Genomic DNA, 17,095 nt, shown 5'->3' on the forward strand with positions numbered 1-17,095 from the left:
TCATATTGGGTATCATGTCCAAATAAAAGCTCTTGATTGTATTCAGTTTTCGTACTTTTAAAATGACCATCTGTGTGCAGTAATTTGGTGTTAGTAAGTAACATGAAAATGCACAAGACTAATGTTCAACAGGCACTAGAAAGTTCTCATGTCCATAGCACAAACCAGGGAGTTGTTCCATTACAATTCCCTGCACGAACATGCTATTATGATCAGAGTTGTTATGGAACAATTAAAACTCCCTTGTATGATGTTAGCACTGTACTGTGTGACAAAACACTTAAATGCATACATGTGGTAACATGTTGTTATGATCCGATACTAGCTGGTTGGATGTATAAATAGATCACCATTATGCAAACTGCACTGAACATGGTTTCCATTATGTAATAAGTTTCATTTTATGAATTTGTCAATCTGACATGTAAATTATTAACAATCCATTATCTCTTCAAATATTTATGGCAGAGCTGTAGTCGGGTCCAATTAGCCAGAGCCCGATCCAAGTCCGAGTCCATCTGGTCTGAGCCAAATACAAGACCCCTCAAGTCCGAGCCGACTCCAGATACCAAAGATCACCTTTGGTAAAAATTCTTGAACTGTTATGATAATTATGCACCCAGGAGGAAATTTACCTCATGCTATAATTTTTTTCGGACCAGATAAGTGGCAGCAAGCTCTTCCTGGTTCATAAATGTTATACAACTACTGGGAGGGGAGACACCAAGGTCCTTCAATACTTTCAGTTACCCACTAAATGCTAACTAGACGCTCAATAATGCTTCCCACAATGGGGGTGTTGGGTCTAGCAAACCTTAAGTCTAGTGGACCCTCAATATAATGGGCATCCCTCTTGTTGGTACTGCATGTGGTATCCTTTTGTTAGTGAAACTAAGAGTTTTATCCTAGTCATTACATTGAGGGATGCTCTTTATTAAACTCCCTTTCTTCACTGCATCGTATTGGTGGTCCATTATTTCAGCTGTAATGTTGCTAGTACTGTATTTGAGAATGCTTTTGTTAGTGAAACGAAGAGTTTAATGCTATCCATTACATTTAGGAGTTAACTTTCTAAGTCTCTACCTTCTCAACATCATATCATAAATTATTAACAATCCATTATCTTTTTATATTTATGGCAGAGCTGTAGTCGAGTCCAATTAGCCAGAGTCTGAGCCAAGTCCGAGCCCACTTGGTATGAGCCAAATCCAAGACCCTTCAAGTCCGAGCCGACTCCATATATTCAAATATGATCACCTTTGGTAAAAATTCTTAAACTGTTATGATAATTATGCACCCAGGAGGAAATTTACCTCATGCTATAATTTTTTCGGACCAGATAAGTGGCAGCAAGCTTTTCCTGGTTCATAAATGTTCAGCCCGGGCGCTCAACTTTCAAACCATGCAGGGAGAGACAAAATCATATTCAAACCACGACCACCGCCAGGTTAAAACGTGCTTGTGAGAACCCTGCTCTACTAAAAGTGATATTCTAGTTACATTTAGGATTGCTCATTAAGATTTTCAAATCATCATCATTGTCATGGTTGCTACTTTTTCTGATGTCATCATCATTTGTGAATTATTGTTATTGTTGCCATGTTACATTTGCCAGTATCAATTTTGCTTATTGGTCTCTCAAAATTGCAGAGTAGAAGGAAGAAATGTTAGCTAATAGTTATTATACCATTTGTTCTTGGTCTCTAAATTGTTTACGCTGAGGTCAGTATGAACAGAAGTGTTTATAATAGTTTTTCTTTCTGTTAAAGTATTTTCTGAATCATTTCATTAATTTTATATTTATACTGGAATTTTCAGTAGGTGTTGGCTTCATTGAGGGTCAAAGGCTACTCAAGGTCAGTAGAGTAACATAGAGCATCTAACTCAACAAGGAAAAGTTGGTAGTCATATGTAGTGCATATAGGTTTCTGACATTGAGTACTATTCTATAAATTTGTACAGTATAGCAGAAGCCCATGTGAGATAACTAGATATCTGAAACTGAAAGCCCTGTTAACAGGATAGTTCAATATTGGAATGATGAATGGAAGTTTGTATGCAGGTTTGTCATGTGCTGAGTTCACGATAATGCTTTTAGCCAAGTCAAAGGTTATTTGAGGCCAATATAGGTAAAATCTGAAAACCTTCATGATCCCATACTATCTAGTATCTGACTAGTAGCTGCTTTAATAGCTGAATCTTAGGGCAATTAATATATTTATCAGAACAAGTAATGTACCTCAAAAGACTTCTTAAGCTCTTTTGAGCCCCATTCAATATTTCAGTGTATTAACTTCATCATTCTTTTAACAAATTTACTCCAAATTGCTAGTTTCATGTTCTGGCAATGAACCTTTGTCATATCATGTTGCATGAGTGCTGTAACTGGTTTACAAGCTTGCAAAAGTCTCAAAAGGAGGATAGGGTGTTTGGATAAATAGTTCAAAATAATATTAACAAAATTGTACCATATTTTGCTTTTCTTTTTTCCCATATGTTGCCACTGCTTGAATAAGACTAGTTGATAGGACTTTTTGTGAGCTCCACCTTTCACAACAAGGTACAATAGACTTCAACTGCATCTTGTTGGCAACATCCTAGGAAAGTTTCAATAAACACAGATGTTTCTATAAATGAGAAATCTGATGAACATTCCAATACTGCGAGTCTTTATTGGACATTTCAGCAGGAGGCAATAACCAATTTTGCTATCGTTACATACTGTAGGTCCTTCATAAAATGCCACTTAAAGAACTATTTTACTTCCTTGGGAAGGTGAATTTTATTGTCAAATACAACATCTGTCAAATATTTAGTTTCCCAACCTGTCCAACTCCCCCACCCCTCCATTTATCCTGAGTAGTTTACAGAAACTGGGAGAGAACATTTTTTGTGGGAAACAAGGTTAACTAATGTTGTTTGAGGTATTGAGCATTTATCTATATTTCCCTTTCGAATCTAGATAGGAGGAAGTAGCAAACAATGCAAGGAAAACATGAAGTTCAAGTGGATGCTTTAATTGCTTTTACCCAAAACATTGCTATATTCATTGATAAATATAATCCACTTCAAATTCAGTACCGTTATACAACATGCAAAAGAGATATGATATTGATGTACTTTCTGAATTTAGACCATTGCAGGTGAACAAGTTTAACATTGGTTTTTAATTTGACTGTATGTAGAAAACACCGGTTACATTACGGTCGTGTAAATACATATTACTGCTAGGAGCTGTTTAACAAACAGTGAAAGAAAAATTTATTACTTGACTATCAAGAGATTCGTAGAACTCCACTCCTTCAACAATATTTACAGTGGTGCAGACTTCAAAGCAGTGCAAGGGCAACAACTGCCTATCTCTTTAAGAAATTTCCAAGTGCTTTCATGTCTAGCATTTGCATATGTTCAAAAGAAAAATGACAAATTAAAAGATGTGGTCTTTTCAACATGTTAGCACATCTTCCCCCCCCTCTCTCCCCCATCAAAAAAGTATTGCATGTACAGCAGTAACACTTTTTGTACATGTGCAATATATGGGGCAGAGCCTTATTCATGACTTGACCAAGCCCATTATCCATTTGAATAGCACAAGTTATGTCAGTGGTATTCACATCAATGCCTCATAGAAAATGTGCCTCATGGTAAATTTTCTAGCTGATAGCATGAATGTGAATGAGCTGAAGTTGTAGAAGTTGCTTTGTTTATATATTTCTGAAAGTAACATGAAATTTCATATTGATTTTTAATGAAAATATTTGCATTTATCAGTAATAAACAGAAAGAAGACATAATGATTTCTGCTATAGTGTCTTATCTCTGCCTCTTATGTAAAAATTGTGTTCATTGGTTGGTCCTTGTACTTCGAACATATTACTCCCTAACTCAGCAAACCCATATTCGATCTGAAGATGCTAATTCAGACAGCTTACTGTTCTAGCAAGTTCTCGACCAATTATATTGATGAATTTGCATCTGGATGAATTTGCACTGGATGAATTTGAATCATGCCAACTATGTAAGGAGCTATTTCTGTAAACCTTGCAAGACTGGTCTATAGAGTTTCAGCTAATTTAATACAAAGCCTTGTAGAACCTGGGATGTGTTATCTAGAGATGGATATACAACGAATAAAGCTAAGAATTTAAGCCGATCGATAAAGAATTCAAATACTGTGTAATCCTATCCTACTTCAAAGGTGTACGTGGTCGAAAGGTTTCCTAGTAAAATTACTGGTCCTTTCAGATCTGCAACTTCATCTTGAGAACTTCTTTTTGGTCACATAGTAGCTTGAAACAATTGAAAGTTGGAGACATTACTTTGAAGATATGTGCTTCGGCACCATGTACCCAGTGGCGTAGCCAGAGGGAGGGGAGGGGAGGGGGGCTGGGCGACAGCCCCATGAAAGCTTGTCGCCCTCCCACTGGGATTTTGGGTGTCGAAAAAATTACATGTGCGAAAAATATATCATTCATTGGTCTGCATGGTATCGAATCTCCATGATGACCACTCATGAACGACCCTTTGACCGCGGACCGGCAGTAGGCTATAGTTGCTGAAAAACCTGACATGACATAGCGCATAGGCCGAGATATGTCATGATATTTCAAATCAACTTACCAGATTGTCTTTTTTCTTCTATTTCTCTAAACTATTTGATGACCATATCAAGACATGGGGATCTCAAAATAAAGGATGTTGTGAAACTTTAGAGCAGCTTACAAGGCCTGGGAAGTGTTATTTCCAACGATCTAGGAGGTCTTTATAGCTGAAAATTTCCCGTACGCTGAGCGCCAACCCATGTTGGCACTCCACTCAGGTAGTAACAAGACGCCCTCCCAGGAATTGGTCAAGCCCCCCCCCCAAGCGCCCACCCCCTCCACTGGAACAATCCTGGCTACGTCACTGCATGTACCACAGGTTTATCTGATATCAAAGTGAAAGCGGCTTTCCACAAGAATAAAGAAAGCATATCTACATTTTTGTGTAACACCTACACAACTCAATCCCACGCAAACAAGACTACCTACGTATAGTTTTCATTGAGGATTCCAATAATTCCTGCAATTTCCTACCAATAACATATGGAAAGTCACTCCTGTTATCGTGACGGAGCTAGGGGTATTGGTAAGAGGGGGTGAGAATGGTCTGTATGGGCGCTTTCGACTTTATCTAAGCGGAGCGCCACCACAGGTTGGCGCAGAGCGTACAGAAATCTTTTGAGTAAAGATACTCCCTATATGGCCGGAAATGACCCTTTCCGGGCCTAGCTAATTTGCAGATAAACGAAGAATAAATAGGTTTCATCGCCAACAAAATGTGACAAATGTCAATAGGTAGATGAGAGCGCCATAAAAAAGTCAATAATCGCGAATAAGTAAAAAAGTGATAAATAGCTAAAAAGGGCGCCAGCAGTCCATTTGAGTCCATTGGTGGGGGGGGGGGGCATCCGCCCCCTGACTGTATTGACGCTCCGCCACTGTTGGGAGCTCAGTGTAGGAAGAGAAGGGGGGAGAGGGCGGTACTTTTTAACGGTTTGGGTGAGCGTCTGCAATGATTCGTAATGACATGTTAACTCAAGCGTTCAACATGCTCAAATAAAAAGAATGAATGAGGAGGAATTCATATCACTTTTCAATCATTTTTTGACACAAATTGAGCGAATTGATCGCTAGTAATCTTGAAATTAGTTTTATCACGGTCGTTGTCATGTTTTTCATATGTACCTTTCTCATATAAAAGAATTCTGTACGTAATGTTATCAGAAATACTTTTAAAATGACACCAAAGAGATTAATTTTTTTTTTCGAATTTGTTAATAATATTGTCTTTTAAGAGACACCGTAGACACGTTGCTCGGTTGGGTTTACTGCAATAGTGGCAAATGGAGACCAATATCCGCACTTAGTGGACCTAATGTTATAGTCGTGCATTGACCTTGAACAGAGGGGCCTACCGTGAAAACGTACGGAAAATTCATCCTTTTATATTTCAGGGAGACAATTCCACTGGATACAATAATACGACTCAAAAGTCCATAGATGTGGTCATCATAACAATCACAATAAAAGATATGTTGAAAAGCAGATTAAAGATATGATGGAAACTCAAATGTGGACCAAAAAACGATGTCCCTACGGATGCCGTTTAGTGACATTTACATAATTTGTGTGTAGTAGGTTCCGTAGCTCTTTTGTGGAAAAACTTTGTTATATGTGCAGGCTTCTAGGATGACAAGATCAATGAATGCATTAATTCGATTGTGGATACTCAGTGTGCTTTGCACCTCTGATACATCTTATCATCACTAAGAAAAGATGTTTAAATCTCTAAAAGGATATAGTAGTTGGGTCTGAAGAAAAGCATAGTCTTCAAATAAAAAAAGGGCAAAGAACAGCAGTTCAGGACTTCATTCAGGAATGCTCACGACAACCACCAGCATATCTCATTGTGTTCATGTGATGAATAACCTTCGAGAGTTACTACAAACAATGCACTAGTTTCTAAAGTATGCAAACTAAATTTCATCCCTGATAGTCAAAGAGTTCTTGCAAGTCGAGTTTGACATGCAAATGTGCCAAATAGGTTTGAAGTTTTGGTTTACATCACTTGAACTTTACTTATATCACCATAAATCAAAGCAACACAAACATTATGCATTTGTACTATGCCTACTAATCCATTTCATCAGACCTATCGTCAAGGAAGTGTTTTTGGCACAGAGCCCATGAAAAGATATTTCAGTAATTATATTCCTTTGTTTAGGATACAATAACTTATGGAATAAGATTATGTGAGAAATATCAATTTTAATAAATTTGATTTGTTTATTTTTTTACATCTGAATTAAATTTCTCACTCAGAGTAAATTATATACTTTTGAGAGAGCTTGAGTTACAATCATAGCACAACTTGATATACTCACCGTTCACCATGGCGCATGCTTAAGAAAAGGCGAGGAATACCATGTCTACATGCACAGCCGAATACACCCTTTGATGACAAGTTTGCGGATTTGTTCTTTGAGCGAATTGTATTGGCTGCCTGGAAGTTGCTACAATCCTAGAGATATGACACAAAATACAACACAATGTACATCAAAGGAGATTGCACATTTCAAATGTGGCTAAAATGAATGTACTTGAATAATGTCTCAAGAAGTTCAATATTTTTGAAACAACTGAAAACAAGAGAACACAAAAGAGGATAGACTCGAGTGCACCAGCTGTGCAAAACTGAGAGACATACTTGTTACGTAGATTGCAAGTGTAGGAATGCAAAGATAACAATTATAGCCATTTGAGGGCAATAACTCCGTTTAGTTAGATAAACACCCCCCCCCCCCCCCTCCTTTTGTCAGAAATGATTTGGTTGCCTGCAAAAGCTGTACCATTTGAGCTGATCAGAGTTGCAGATATATGGTAGATTTCAGATGAGAGAATTTTATGTATATTTTTTCTTCAATGAATACAAATAATGTGTTTCAACAACAGAAAAGCTCAAACTTCTCGTTTTGGACACAAAAAAAAAACCCAGACCTGAGTTAGGTCAGGAAGACAAATATTATTGTTTAAGAATGTGAGCTTATCATTGGATACTACATCATTAACTGATCATAAGTATCTGAACTTTGAACTAGGCAAAAAGAAAATACTTGAACTTTCAAAGTCTTTGTTTTCCAAGTGTGTAAGTCTCCTACCATAGTGTCTTCTTTGTTCACTTCATCAGATTGGTAGCTGTCTACAAAAGAATTAACTTCTTTATCATCAAGGAAGTACCTTGTAGAATGCTTCGGTGGCTGTGAACTTGTACCTGAGTTGCTTTTTCTGCCAAGACCAAAATTGGCATCAAAACTGACAAAAATGTTCCCCTCTTCCTATTAGGGGAGTAGAAAAAAGTAAAAAGAAAGATTACCATAAACTGTAAATGAAATTGACACATGTCATTCTGCATGTAAATAGTGATGGGATCAACATAAAACCACATGTTTACAGACACAAACCTCTTGATAAAGATGGCAAGACAAACAAGATTGAAGAGGGATTATGTATTGGCGTTAATCCACGCTATTCTGTCCTCTCAAGGGACTTGATATAAATATTACTATCTGCTTATAATATTTTCAGGATTCCACTTGTTAAGTGTGCAAACAAAGCATCATTTAAATTTGGAGAGAGTGCAACAAATCTACTTTTCATGCTTGATTTAAAATGAAATGGTCCGTGTATGTTTATTCCAACACTGTAACTTCATATGCTTTCATGGTAATATATTATTTCTTGTTACTTTTTTAATATTAGCAATCAAGGCAAAAATTAAAGCAACATTTTGCATTTGTTGCCATTTTCCACTTTTTTGACATGTCCATTGAGGTTTTTACATATATCACTCACAAAACAGCAAACTAAGATATTAGCCAAGTTTTTCCCTGCAAGCAGCATTAATTGGCGAGTAATTAAGGACATTTGCAGATAATGATAAAAGTGTATAACGACAAAATCCACATTTAAAATTAATCGCATGCAGTTCCCCCAAAACCCTGCTAGTTTGAATTGAACCAATCAGAGATGCAGGTTTAGTTATGAGCCGTTGCTAAAAAATAGATTCAAACGTTGCATTGGTACAACCAGGGAGTTGTTATGGAACTCCCTGGTACAATTGCCCAACGGAAAAAATCTGTGAGAAATCAAAGTTGAAAGTTGTAAATTTTTTGACTTTCTATGCCACCATTTGAAGTAAGATTTGAATAGATAAGCTATTTATGTATGTCGTTATTGCATCGTGGAGTCAATGAGGTTGAGAAAGTTCATAGAAAAGGACGCAAAATGCTGCTTTAAGACACCCTGTGATATGTTAAGAAGTATTCTCCAATGTGTGATGGACAATTAGTGATGGACTTCAGCATTGGTTCTCCTGGTGTCAGCATGAAATATCTTTGAATGAGCTGTCACAAATATTTAGAGCATGCAATAAATATTCCAACTAAAAATTCCACTGTAGAGACAATGAAATTTGCACTACAGGAGCATTCTATGCAATAATCATAACTACAAACTTTATAGAAAAGCAGAATACCCTAACAATTTTATTTTTTTGAGCTGTAGCAAATTTATAGCTACATTTTTGCCCAAAATTGACAGCTGAGAATCCAATAATTTATAGAAAACAGGGGGGGGGGGTGAGCAAGTGAATCCTCAAGATACAAAATGATGCAAAATGTTTAATATTAAAGTACTTAAATATTTGCAAACATTTCTTTGTATTCCTATTCTTAGATCAGGAACGGCATCGTCATCCCCTGTGCTGCCAATGATTGAAGGATTCCTGTAATGCTATTATAACTTACCAGTTGCAAACCTTTGTATAAATTGAATGCAAGTGTTAAGTAATTTATATGATTAAATTTAGGTTTCACGTTACCTTTGGACAAGCGGGACAAGATGTTCCATCATCTATATCAAGACCCTCTCCTTGTAGGTGGCTGATCAAAAAGTAAAAGTGACGGAATTCCTCAAAGGTCTCATCTGTTAAGGTGCGATACAGGTAGGATATCTGAAAATTCCAAATGTTAGTCGGATACAATTTTTGCTTGTAAATGAAGATATAGGAGATGTGCTAACTTAATGACTGTAAAGCAAGCAGCACATACCTGTTGGTCAAAAAACTCCTACATCAATGCCTGCATGTTAGATACCAGAATATCCATGAAAATCAAAGCTAAGATATGTATTTCCTTTTGGCTGTTTAAACTGTGTAAAAAACAACTTTTTATTTAAAAAGCGAGCCATCTTAAGTATTAAATAAGACATTTGTGAGATGCGGTGGAGTGCCCTATGTGTGCTCAACTTCAAATGGTTACTCACTGATAAAACAATATCGTATTGTTTCCTGTGAACATCAATGTGCAGTCAGTATTACGACATGTTAAATTCTGATTCTATTACCTGAAATTCTTACCAACAATTTTTTTTCAAGACCCACATCTAGGGGGATCCAACAAGCTGCAAAGTTAACTTGACACTCACATCGTTATCTGCTATTCCATGTAGCCACTTCAATGATTGGCATATAGACTTAAGAGAAGATTGGGTCTCCAGTAGAAATGTTGCAATCCATTTTAGCAAGCAGATACTTATTGCACAAGTTGGATTCCTCGGACTGGATGGCCAATAACCACATCTCACAAGACTCTCTGTATCATTTGTGCAATGGCAAAAAGTCACTTGAATAGAAAAAGCCATTCCTGCAATGGTTAAAGGGAAAAGGGAGGCATGCTTAAAGGCATTGAAGACTCGTGCACAAAGAAACATCTCATGCCGGTCATCTGACCTAGTTTCGAATGAAGTGTAACAGAAGCGTTTTACGCACCACCATCAATCCCAGAAAATACACACACAGTTTGCTACCGTAGGTACTGTAATTAGACACTTGTGCACAGTCTTTACATGCAGCTACAGTCAATACCCACAACACAGTGTACATAGCAGCGATGGACATCTCAGGGCTAGATTAAAGATAACAAGGTATCACGTTTCATTACTGTCTGCATTTTGTAGCGGCACGAAAAAAAATTCACTTGCAAGCAACAGAAAGTTTACTTTTCCAGATGGCAGCGGTTTCAGGCGTGTCTTCAATGCCTTTAATCAACAGATCACCAAACCCTTGTGTTTGATATCTATTAGGTTTCCTTAATGCAGGGGAGAGCGATGAAGGCAAAATCATACCAAGTAATTATCGTGGTTCCCTTTCTTGAGAAATTGTAATGACTTATGGCATTATTATTAAAGGCTGCATAAGAAAATCATCAATTTCAATCGACAGTGAATTCTGATTCCAATACACAAGAGCAAAGAGGCACATATAGATTACAACTAGGCCTATACACACTGAAGAGGAGACTCAACAAACACGAAGGAGATCACAATGGTTATAGTTTCTTTGCAATCTTCAAATAGAGAATAATTTCATAGTTTGTTTGCTTCTGAGGAAAAATTTATACAAAAGCTCAACCTTTTTATCCTGAATATATCTAAGCTAACCCCTTATTAATAGAAACAATTTTATGTGTATAGCATGTGTATATAATCCCATGCAGTATCATCATACCCATTTTAGAGAAATTCTGGTTGCCACATTTTTGCAACTACTGTACACTTCAACATATGTGACCAAATGTAGTAGGGCGTGGTTAATATGGAGAATCATTGCAATAAATCCACCCGCAAAGTATGATGATAATGAATTACTCCCTCGTGTGGTTATCCCACACAATAAAGAGTCACAAACCCATATCCGTACATCACAATAATGCAACATGGCATTATCAGTTGAATGGCACAAAGAAGCATATCACAGCATGGTATTAAACAGTGTATGTATTCCACTATGGGGTGTAATTCTTACCATGTTTGTCAAATAACCTCATTGACTTCAAATATTTCTTGTTACAACTGTGTTGTGAGGCATTGAGCTCTCTGCAGAAGTTAAAAGTTGAGCGGTATCCATTCTGTGAGCATTAAACATAAAAAGCAAAAAGATAGTGTTATGCTCATCACTTACGGTAAAGGTCAAAAAAAGTTTGGTCAAATAAAAGCAATTTTCATTTCTTGAAGATTTTCATAATACTGTGCAGCAGGGTCCTTTTTAATCTCTCCAGAAGGTAGTTTTAATAAAGAATCTTGAAAATTTGTGTACTACCCCTACTTTGAAGAATGCCAAAATATCTCATTGTATTACAAGGGTGGTGTAGAAAGTTTATGATGCTCCATATGTGCAACATTCCTTGTAAATGGTTTTTTGATGTTGGGGGGGGGGGGGTGCAGATGGGAGGTGTCTTGAGCAAGAGAGGTTGCCTTGCACAGACTGTTGCATTAAATAACATGTCTTTTTATTATCTTGGATCTTAGAGTAATGTCTCTGTCTGCCATGCTCATTATACTTTTTTATCGGAATATAGGGCACCAGATTTGTAGGCCCCAAAGCAGACTCCATGAAAAATGGTGTACCAGGTGTGGGTGTCATATATATTCCTCTTCCTGTACATGATATTACATTAATAGGTTGGATATCATTGAAATTAATCTACAGGCAGCCTTCTACGAGACTTGCATGCATTGAAGTAGGTTACACTAAACTTTTTCTGTTTAAATTAACACAGTTAGTCACTATTTATCCAAATTTACCAGAAATGATCAACCATTAGCGAATAGGTCTCTTCAATGCCCCTCTACCGACCCCTTCCCTGCATGTTATTGTGTTACATACAGCTCAGCCTAGTAGAGTACAGGGTGGTAACAATTAAGGTTATGATCGAAACAAGCATGAAAATCAATTGTCCTAACCTGCAGTTTAATCTAAGTAGGAACTTCACAGAACTTCATAGTTTTTTACACAGTATGACAAAATGTGTTACATTCATAATTCATAAAAGATAATATTGTAATAGGTGCATGAGAATCAGAATTTGTAGCTTCATTGAGTGTACTGTTTTAATTCATCCATGCCACTACCCATTACAGTACCCTAGAAATGTAACCATGCAAGAACACTAGAAATTGGCATATACTGTAAGTTCCTATTCAGAAACCAAAAGCTAGGAGGAACTACTGTTAGTGAAAGCCGTAATTTCCATACAGTAAATCCCACCTTGGGATCATTCAGTAGAAGCTACCAAAAGAAATCATGAGTAACCATTTTGGAATTTGAAATAATGATAACCCGTACTTGACAGGACATACAGTACATGTGCAAGTACTGTACTTACATATCACAGCGCACAGACCCAAAAAAAAAACTACTTGATTGTGATCCAATTTCAGGAATTGGCATCGCAGTGCCAATCCCTAAACATGGCGCTAAAGAACAAAGCCACATATTCTCATTATTTTTTTTTTACTTTGTGTGAATATAATATATAATTGGTTTTGAAGTTATTTGTGTGTAGTTTGGTAATCTTCAACTAGAGCATTGGCTACCTCAATCTGGACGGGCTGGTGTAAAATATGCTCTCTGAACACACAAAAATGGCTTTTACCTTAAACTGTACTAAATGATGGAACTGTACATTCTCTCTGTGACTTTCTACCGCACACTCCCCGCAGAAGATAGGTCTTGAGGTGCAGTCTTCACACATTACTGGTTCTGAAATTACAGTGTTGCAGGAATCACACATGTTGGAGCTTGGGGCAACTGACTCAATGAATGCCTTGGTAAGCTTGGAACGAAGTGCCTGCCAAGCATTTGCAGCTTCTCTCTTCCTGTTTCTCCAGCCATCAGATGATTGTGATGATGATGCTGACAGAGAACGAATACTGAGTTCTCCTGTGAGAGGGCTTGGATCACCTTGATGGAGCTCCTCAGTAGCATCTGGATATGGGTATGTCTCCCCAGCAAATAAACTGCTCTCAGGGTATGTCCTAGTCAAAGGGCCACTCCTCTCCATCTGTTGACTACATCTTGTGTACTCAAATGGGGACCTCGTCTGGGTCAGGTCGTCGTTTACCTTTGTATGGAAAAACTTTAATTTTTGTTTTTTCATTGGTGGCTTCGGAGGCATGATACTCTGTGAAAAGATGATAAGTATTTTTACATCTTTTTTTTACAATCCTGTACATGTCTGGCAGTTGGTTTTACTTTTCTTTGGTTATATTGCCACATGCAAGCTTGAATGACTTATTGTAATTTGGCAAAAAACACAGGCATTATTTTAGAGCTTTAGAGAGTCACTTCTAGGTTCAGAGGGATGCTGAGTAACCAACGTAACATTTTATCGAAGTGGTGAGTAAGCACGACTTTTCTATACAAATTTGATGTGAGAAAGCTTCTCCTCTGTTGCACAATATAACAGCTGTGAAAATATGTGATTCATTTAACTACAATGTTTCCTAGGTAAAGTTTCAAGATATAAAAGATATAATTTCTATGCATGATGCAATGGTTATGTACATTAATTAGCGATTTGTCAAATCTTCCCTTGAGGTATCATGTTTACAATGTTTTCACAATTTAACCACTGTTGACCCAAATGATCTCTGATCTTCACTACAGCTCACAAAAATAATAGGCGTCTGGTACTCAATTGGGTGGTACACTTCATATCGCATATGTGATTTCTCCAAGCTTCACTTCTTGTCAGATGCTAATAGAACTTGACTACCTGAAATTGATGCCATCTGCCCTTTAACTAATTAAACTAAAAACATAGATTTCAACAGTTTAATCCTATATAGTGGTATGTGGAACATGATCTGCCCTGCTCTGTGCCTATAAATTCCTGGGCAATATCCTTGCAATATCCACACTGGTGAGCTGTCTCTGAATAGTCTTGAGTTGTGAAACCACGTGATACATTTGTCTTGTTTATCAAACTGGATGGATAAAAGATCCATGGTGCAAATAAATGCACATCAGTTATCAAATAAAATTTATTCAACAATTTAGAAAGTGTAATATTTTATAAAAAGAGAGATTTTAGTGTGGAAATGATCTAAAATAGATATTCAAATGATGCCCTTTGTGAAATCCATACGTAATGATGTATGCAGGCAGGTTTCCACAGCAGACAACATGCTGTTCCCTAGCAATTATGAACATCTAGCCTAATATACTACCTAAACTATTGTTGAATATTATAAGACTACTCAGGTGTCTTCCATTGGTGGAAAGCTATACATTGTCCAACTAAGTACTGCTAGCTAGGATGCCATGACAAACATGGAACAGTTAGATTTTTCAGATAGTGGTAATAGAAGAGCATTGACCTAAGCCTAATATCATACAGCAGCAGGGAACAAACTGTTTATGAAATGAAGATGGCACTATAGTTGTACATGGACCAATGTGACGTTGAAATGTCATTTCTTACCCTTCTTGTGGGCCTATACTGTACTGAAGTACATTACAATTACTGCACCGTCGGATATTGGGAAATAACAACTGTGCCGCCATGGGATATGTCACATGACTCTCCATGCAGGGTATGTGCACACCCACTGGCTAACAGATTTGGTTTTTCAACTGTCTGGTTACCAGCAACTACATGTAATCACCAAATGTGATAATCACACATACTGTAAACAAATTAGCAGTGACATTCATTTAGTTGCATACAGATTGAGAAGCTGAAGAATTATCACCCCTTTGAAAACTAGCTATAGCAGACATTTCTTAAGGGGCAAATTTCATCTTCCAATGCACAGAAGACCTATCTTAGACTTAGCAAGTTAGACAAAATAATATTAGACTAGATAATATACAAAGAATTAAACACCGTACACAGCAATACTTGTGTTGAAAACTGCACCACCTTGACTGAATTATTGGCATTTGCAAAAAAAGAAAACAGCGCTATGTAGGACACACCTTTAATGTCTTTAACAGGCTTTCAGTTAGGTTTATCACAAATAGTGGCCATTTTTGTTTCCTAGCATTATACAATTTCCAGGGTAGCTGTTAATATATTTATGCCTATGCGAGAAGGAGAAAAGCTCCTCGTCAATCTAGCACCAAACTCAAAAGAAAAAAATCCTATTTCCTCTGCCGTAATTGCATTCAATTTTACCCCTTCAAATTACATACGAGTGTTCCATAGATTTTTCTCATGCATTTAGTATATATAGTTAACAGCTCAGCTCAAACCAAAAGGTTATACTTTGCAGTGACAAGGTATTAACGATTGCATCAAGTACCTGTTCTTTCCGAGACTTAAGGGCAAGGACCGACAATTTGGTGCTACATTGCTTAAAAGTGATTCACCTTCTCGTACATAGGCCTGTCTGTCAGTTTAGTGACCGTTTAGGCCTAACATAAATGTCACAAAAATACCTATGGTTTCTTCAACTACACACGCCTTTAGGAATTAGGGTCAAAAGGGGTACTTACCACTTAGAAAAGTGCATACCTTTCCGCCATTTAGCACCATGGCGGTAAAGCACTTTTCTATGATGGCGGTAATACTAAGAGTAGGCCTACATAACTGTGGGTATGGGTAACGTTAGTATGTAGGCTAGGAATAACAAGGAGTGGATTGTTAGGATGGGGTAAAGATGGGCTAGGGAACAAGAAATTCCCAGAATTATGTCCCCAAATAGGTCTTCTAGAATCTGTCAATTTTTATTTTAATTCAATTACTTCAACCAACCATTGAACATTTGAAGACGGTGTACCTCTCCTTCCATGCGATTTAAAGTAGGTTTCACCGGAAACACCGCCTTCTTCAAGTTCGATCATGCTGGAAAGTCAGCAGCTAGCACCATTAGCAAAAGTCGAAGGACTGCAGTACCACACCAAGACCAAGGTACATTCCTGTACACCAGGGTAAAGTACTTCCTAAAATGTACGTTTCCGCCCTAGGTAGTGCCATGGTGGAAATGCTCGAATCCTATGGCGGAAATGTATGGCGGCATGTACCTAGGCTATGGCGGAATAGCACTAGATCAAGATTCGGGTTAAATACTTCTAAAGTTTACTTTTGTTATGGTAAAGGTACCTGGCATAGAGGCTGTACGACTTTAATAACCTAGTGTAACTTGTGTTAAATTCTGGCCATCAAACACTCCAGCATTTGCAAAAACAAACGGGTATACTGTACTAGCCTAGTAGTAGTAGTACCTGCCGAGTCATTATGCTGGTAAACTATTGTATTACTGTTACTAGGCTAGGCCTAATTTAGAAGTGAATCTGTTTTGTATCTATTTGAGACTTGCACACACTCACCAGTCCGTGAAGAAGGTTTCAATTAAATGGATTTACCAAAACGATTGGAGAAAAGTTAAGATACCTTCTGAATCTCGTATGCAGTTTAAAATAACCGCTGCCGCAGTGTGTCGGCTACGTGTTGTGCCAGCGCCGACAATGCACTCCGTAGTCCGAACGGCTAGGGAGTAGTCTTCGTTACCCAGCCGCCGCGCATTTTCAGCTTTCGGGCTCGTAGTCCAACGTGTAACAGCTTTGCAGTAGTTACTGTGCCACCTGTAACACATGTTACCGTGTTACGAACACAGCACAGTAGTTACTGATGCACGGTGGTGGAACATGAACAGTAGTTACTGTACTAGCTATGAGTATCGGGTGAATCACAACATAGGTATAAACTCCG

The 17,095-nt window shown here is 37.6% G+C and overlaps 2 protein-coding genes across 3 annotated transcripts in view; one reads left to right on the forward strand and one right to left on the reverse strand.

Moving 5' to 3' along the window:
• LOC139973187 (uncharacterized) overlaps positions 1–17,095 on the forward strand; it is a 207,771-nt gene that overhangs the window by 96,050 nt on the left and 94,626 nt on the right. The window lies entirely within an intron of this gene.
• Positions 6,919–16,901, reverse strand: LOC139974040 (uncharacterized). 2 transcript variants are annotated; one of them, XM_071980956.1, is made up of 7 exons: positions 16,778–16,901; positions 13,034–13,561; positions 11,404–11,506; positions 10,026–10,243; positions 9,421–9,552; positions 7,700–7,876; positions 6,919–7,062 (listed from the first exon to the last, which is right to left on the reverse strand). In XM_071980956.1, exons 2-7 carry the CDS (start codon positions 13,553–13,555, stop codon positions 6,922–6,924), a joined length of 1,293 nt encoding a protein of 430 aa, XP_071837057.1. In that variant the 5' UTR covers positions 13,556–13,561; positions 16,778–16,901; the 3' UTR covers positions 6,919–6,921. The 2 variants fall into 2 exon arrangements, with proteins under 2 accessions (XP_071837057.1, XP_071837056.1); XM_071980955.1 differs by having other exon boundaries at positions 16,714–16,890.

Source organism: Apostichopus japonicus, chromosome 9 (assembly GCF_037975245.1).
Source record: "Apostichopus japonicus isolate 1M-3 chromosome 9, ASM3797524v1, whole genome shotgun sequence".
NCBI lineage: Eukaryota > Metazoa > Echinodermata > Holothuroidea > Aspidochirotida > Stichopodidae > Apostichopus > Apostichopus japonicus.

Excerpts from the sequence above, each read along its gene's own strand:
- LOC139974040 (XM_071980956.1), bottom strand. The coding sequence starts at position 13,555 with ATGCCTCCGAAGCCACCAATGAAAAAACAAAAATTAAAGTTTTTCCAT. Across the intron at positions 11,507-13,033 it reads ATCATTTAGTACAGTTTAAG|AATGGATACCGCTCAACTTT; the intron begins GTAAAAGCCATT and ends TAATGCTCACAG. Across the intron at positions 7,063-7,699 it reads TGAACAAAGAAGACACTATG|GATTGTAGCAACTTCCAGGC; the intron begins GTAGGAGACTTA and ends TCATATCTCTAG.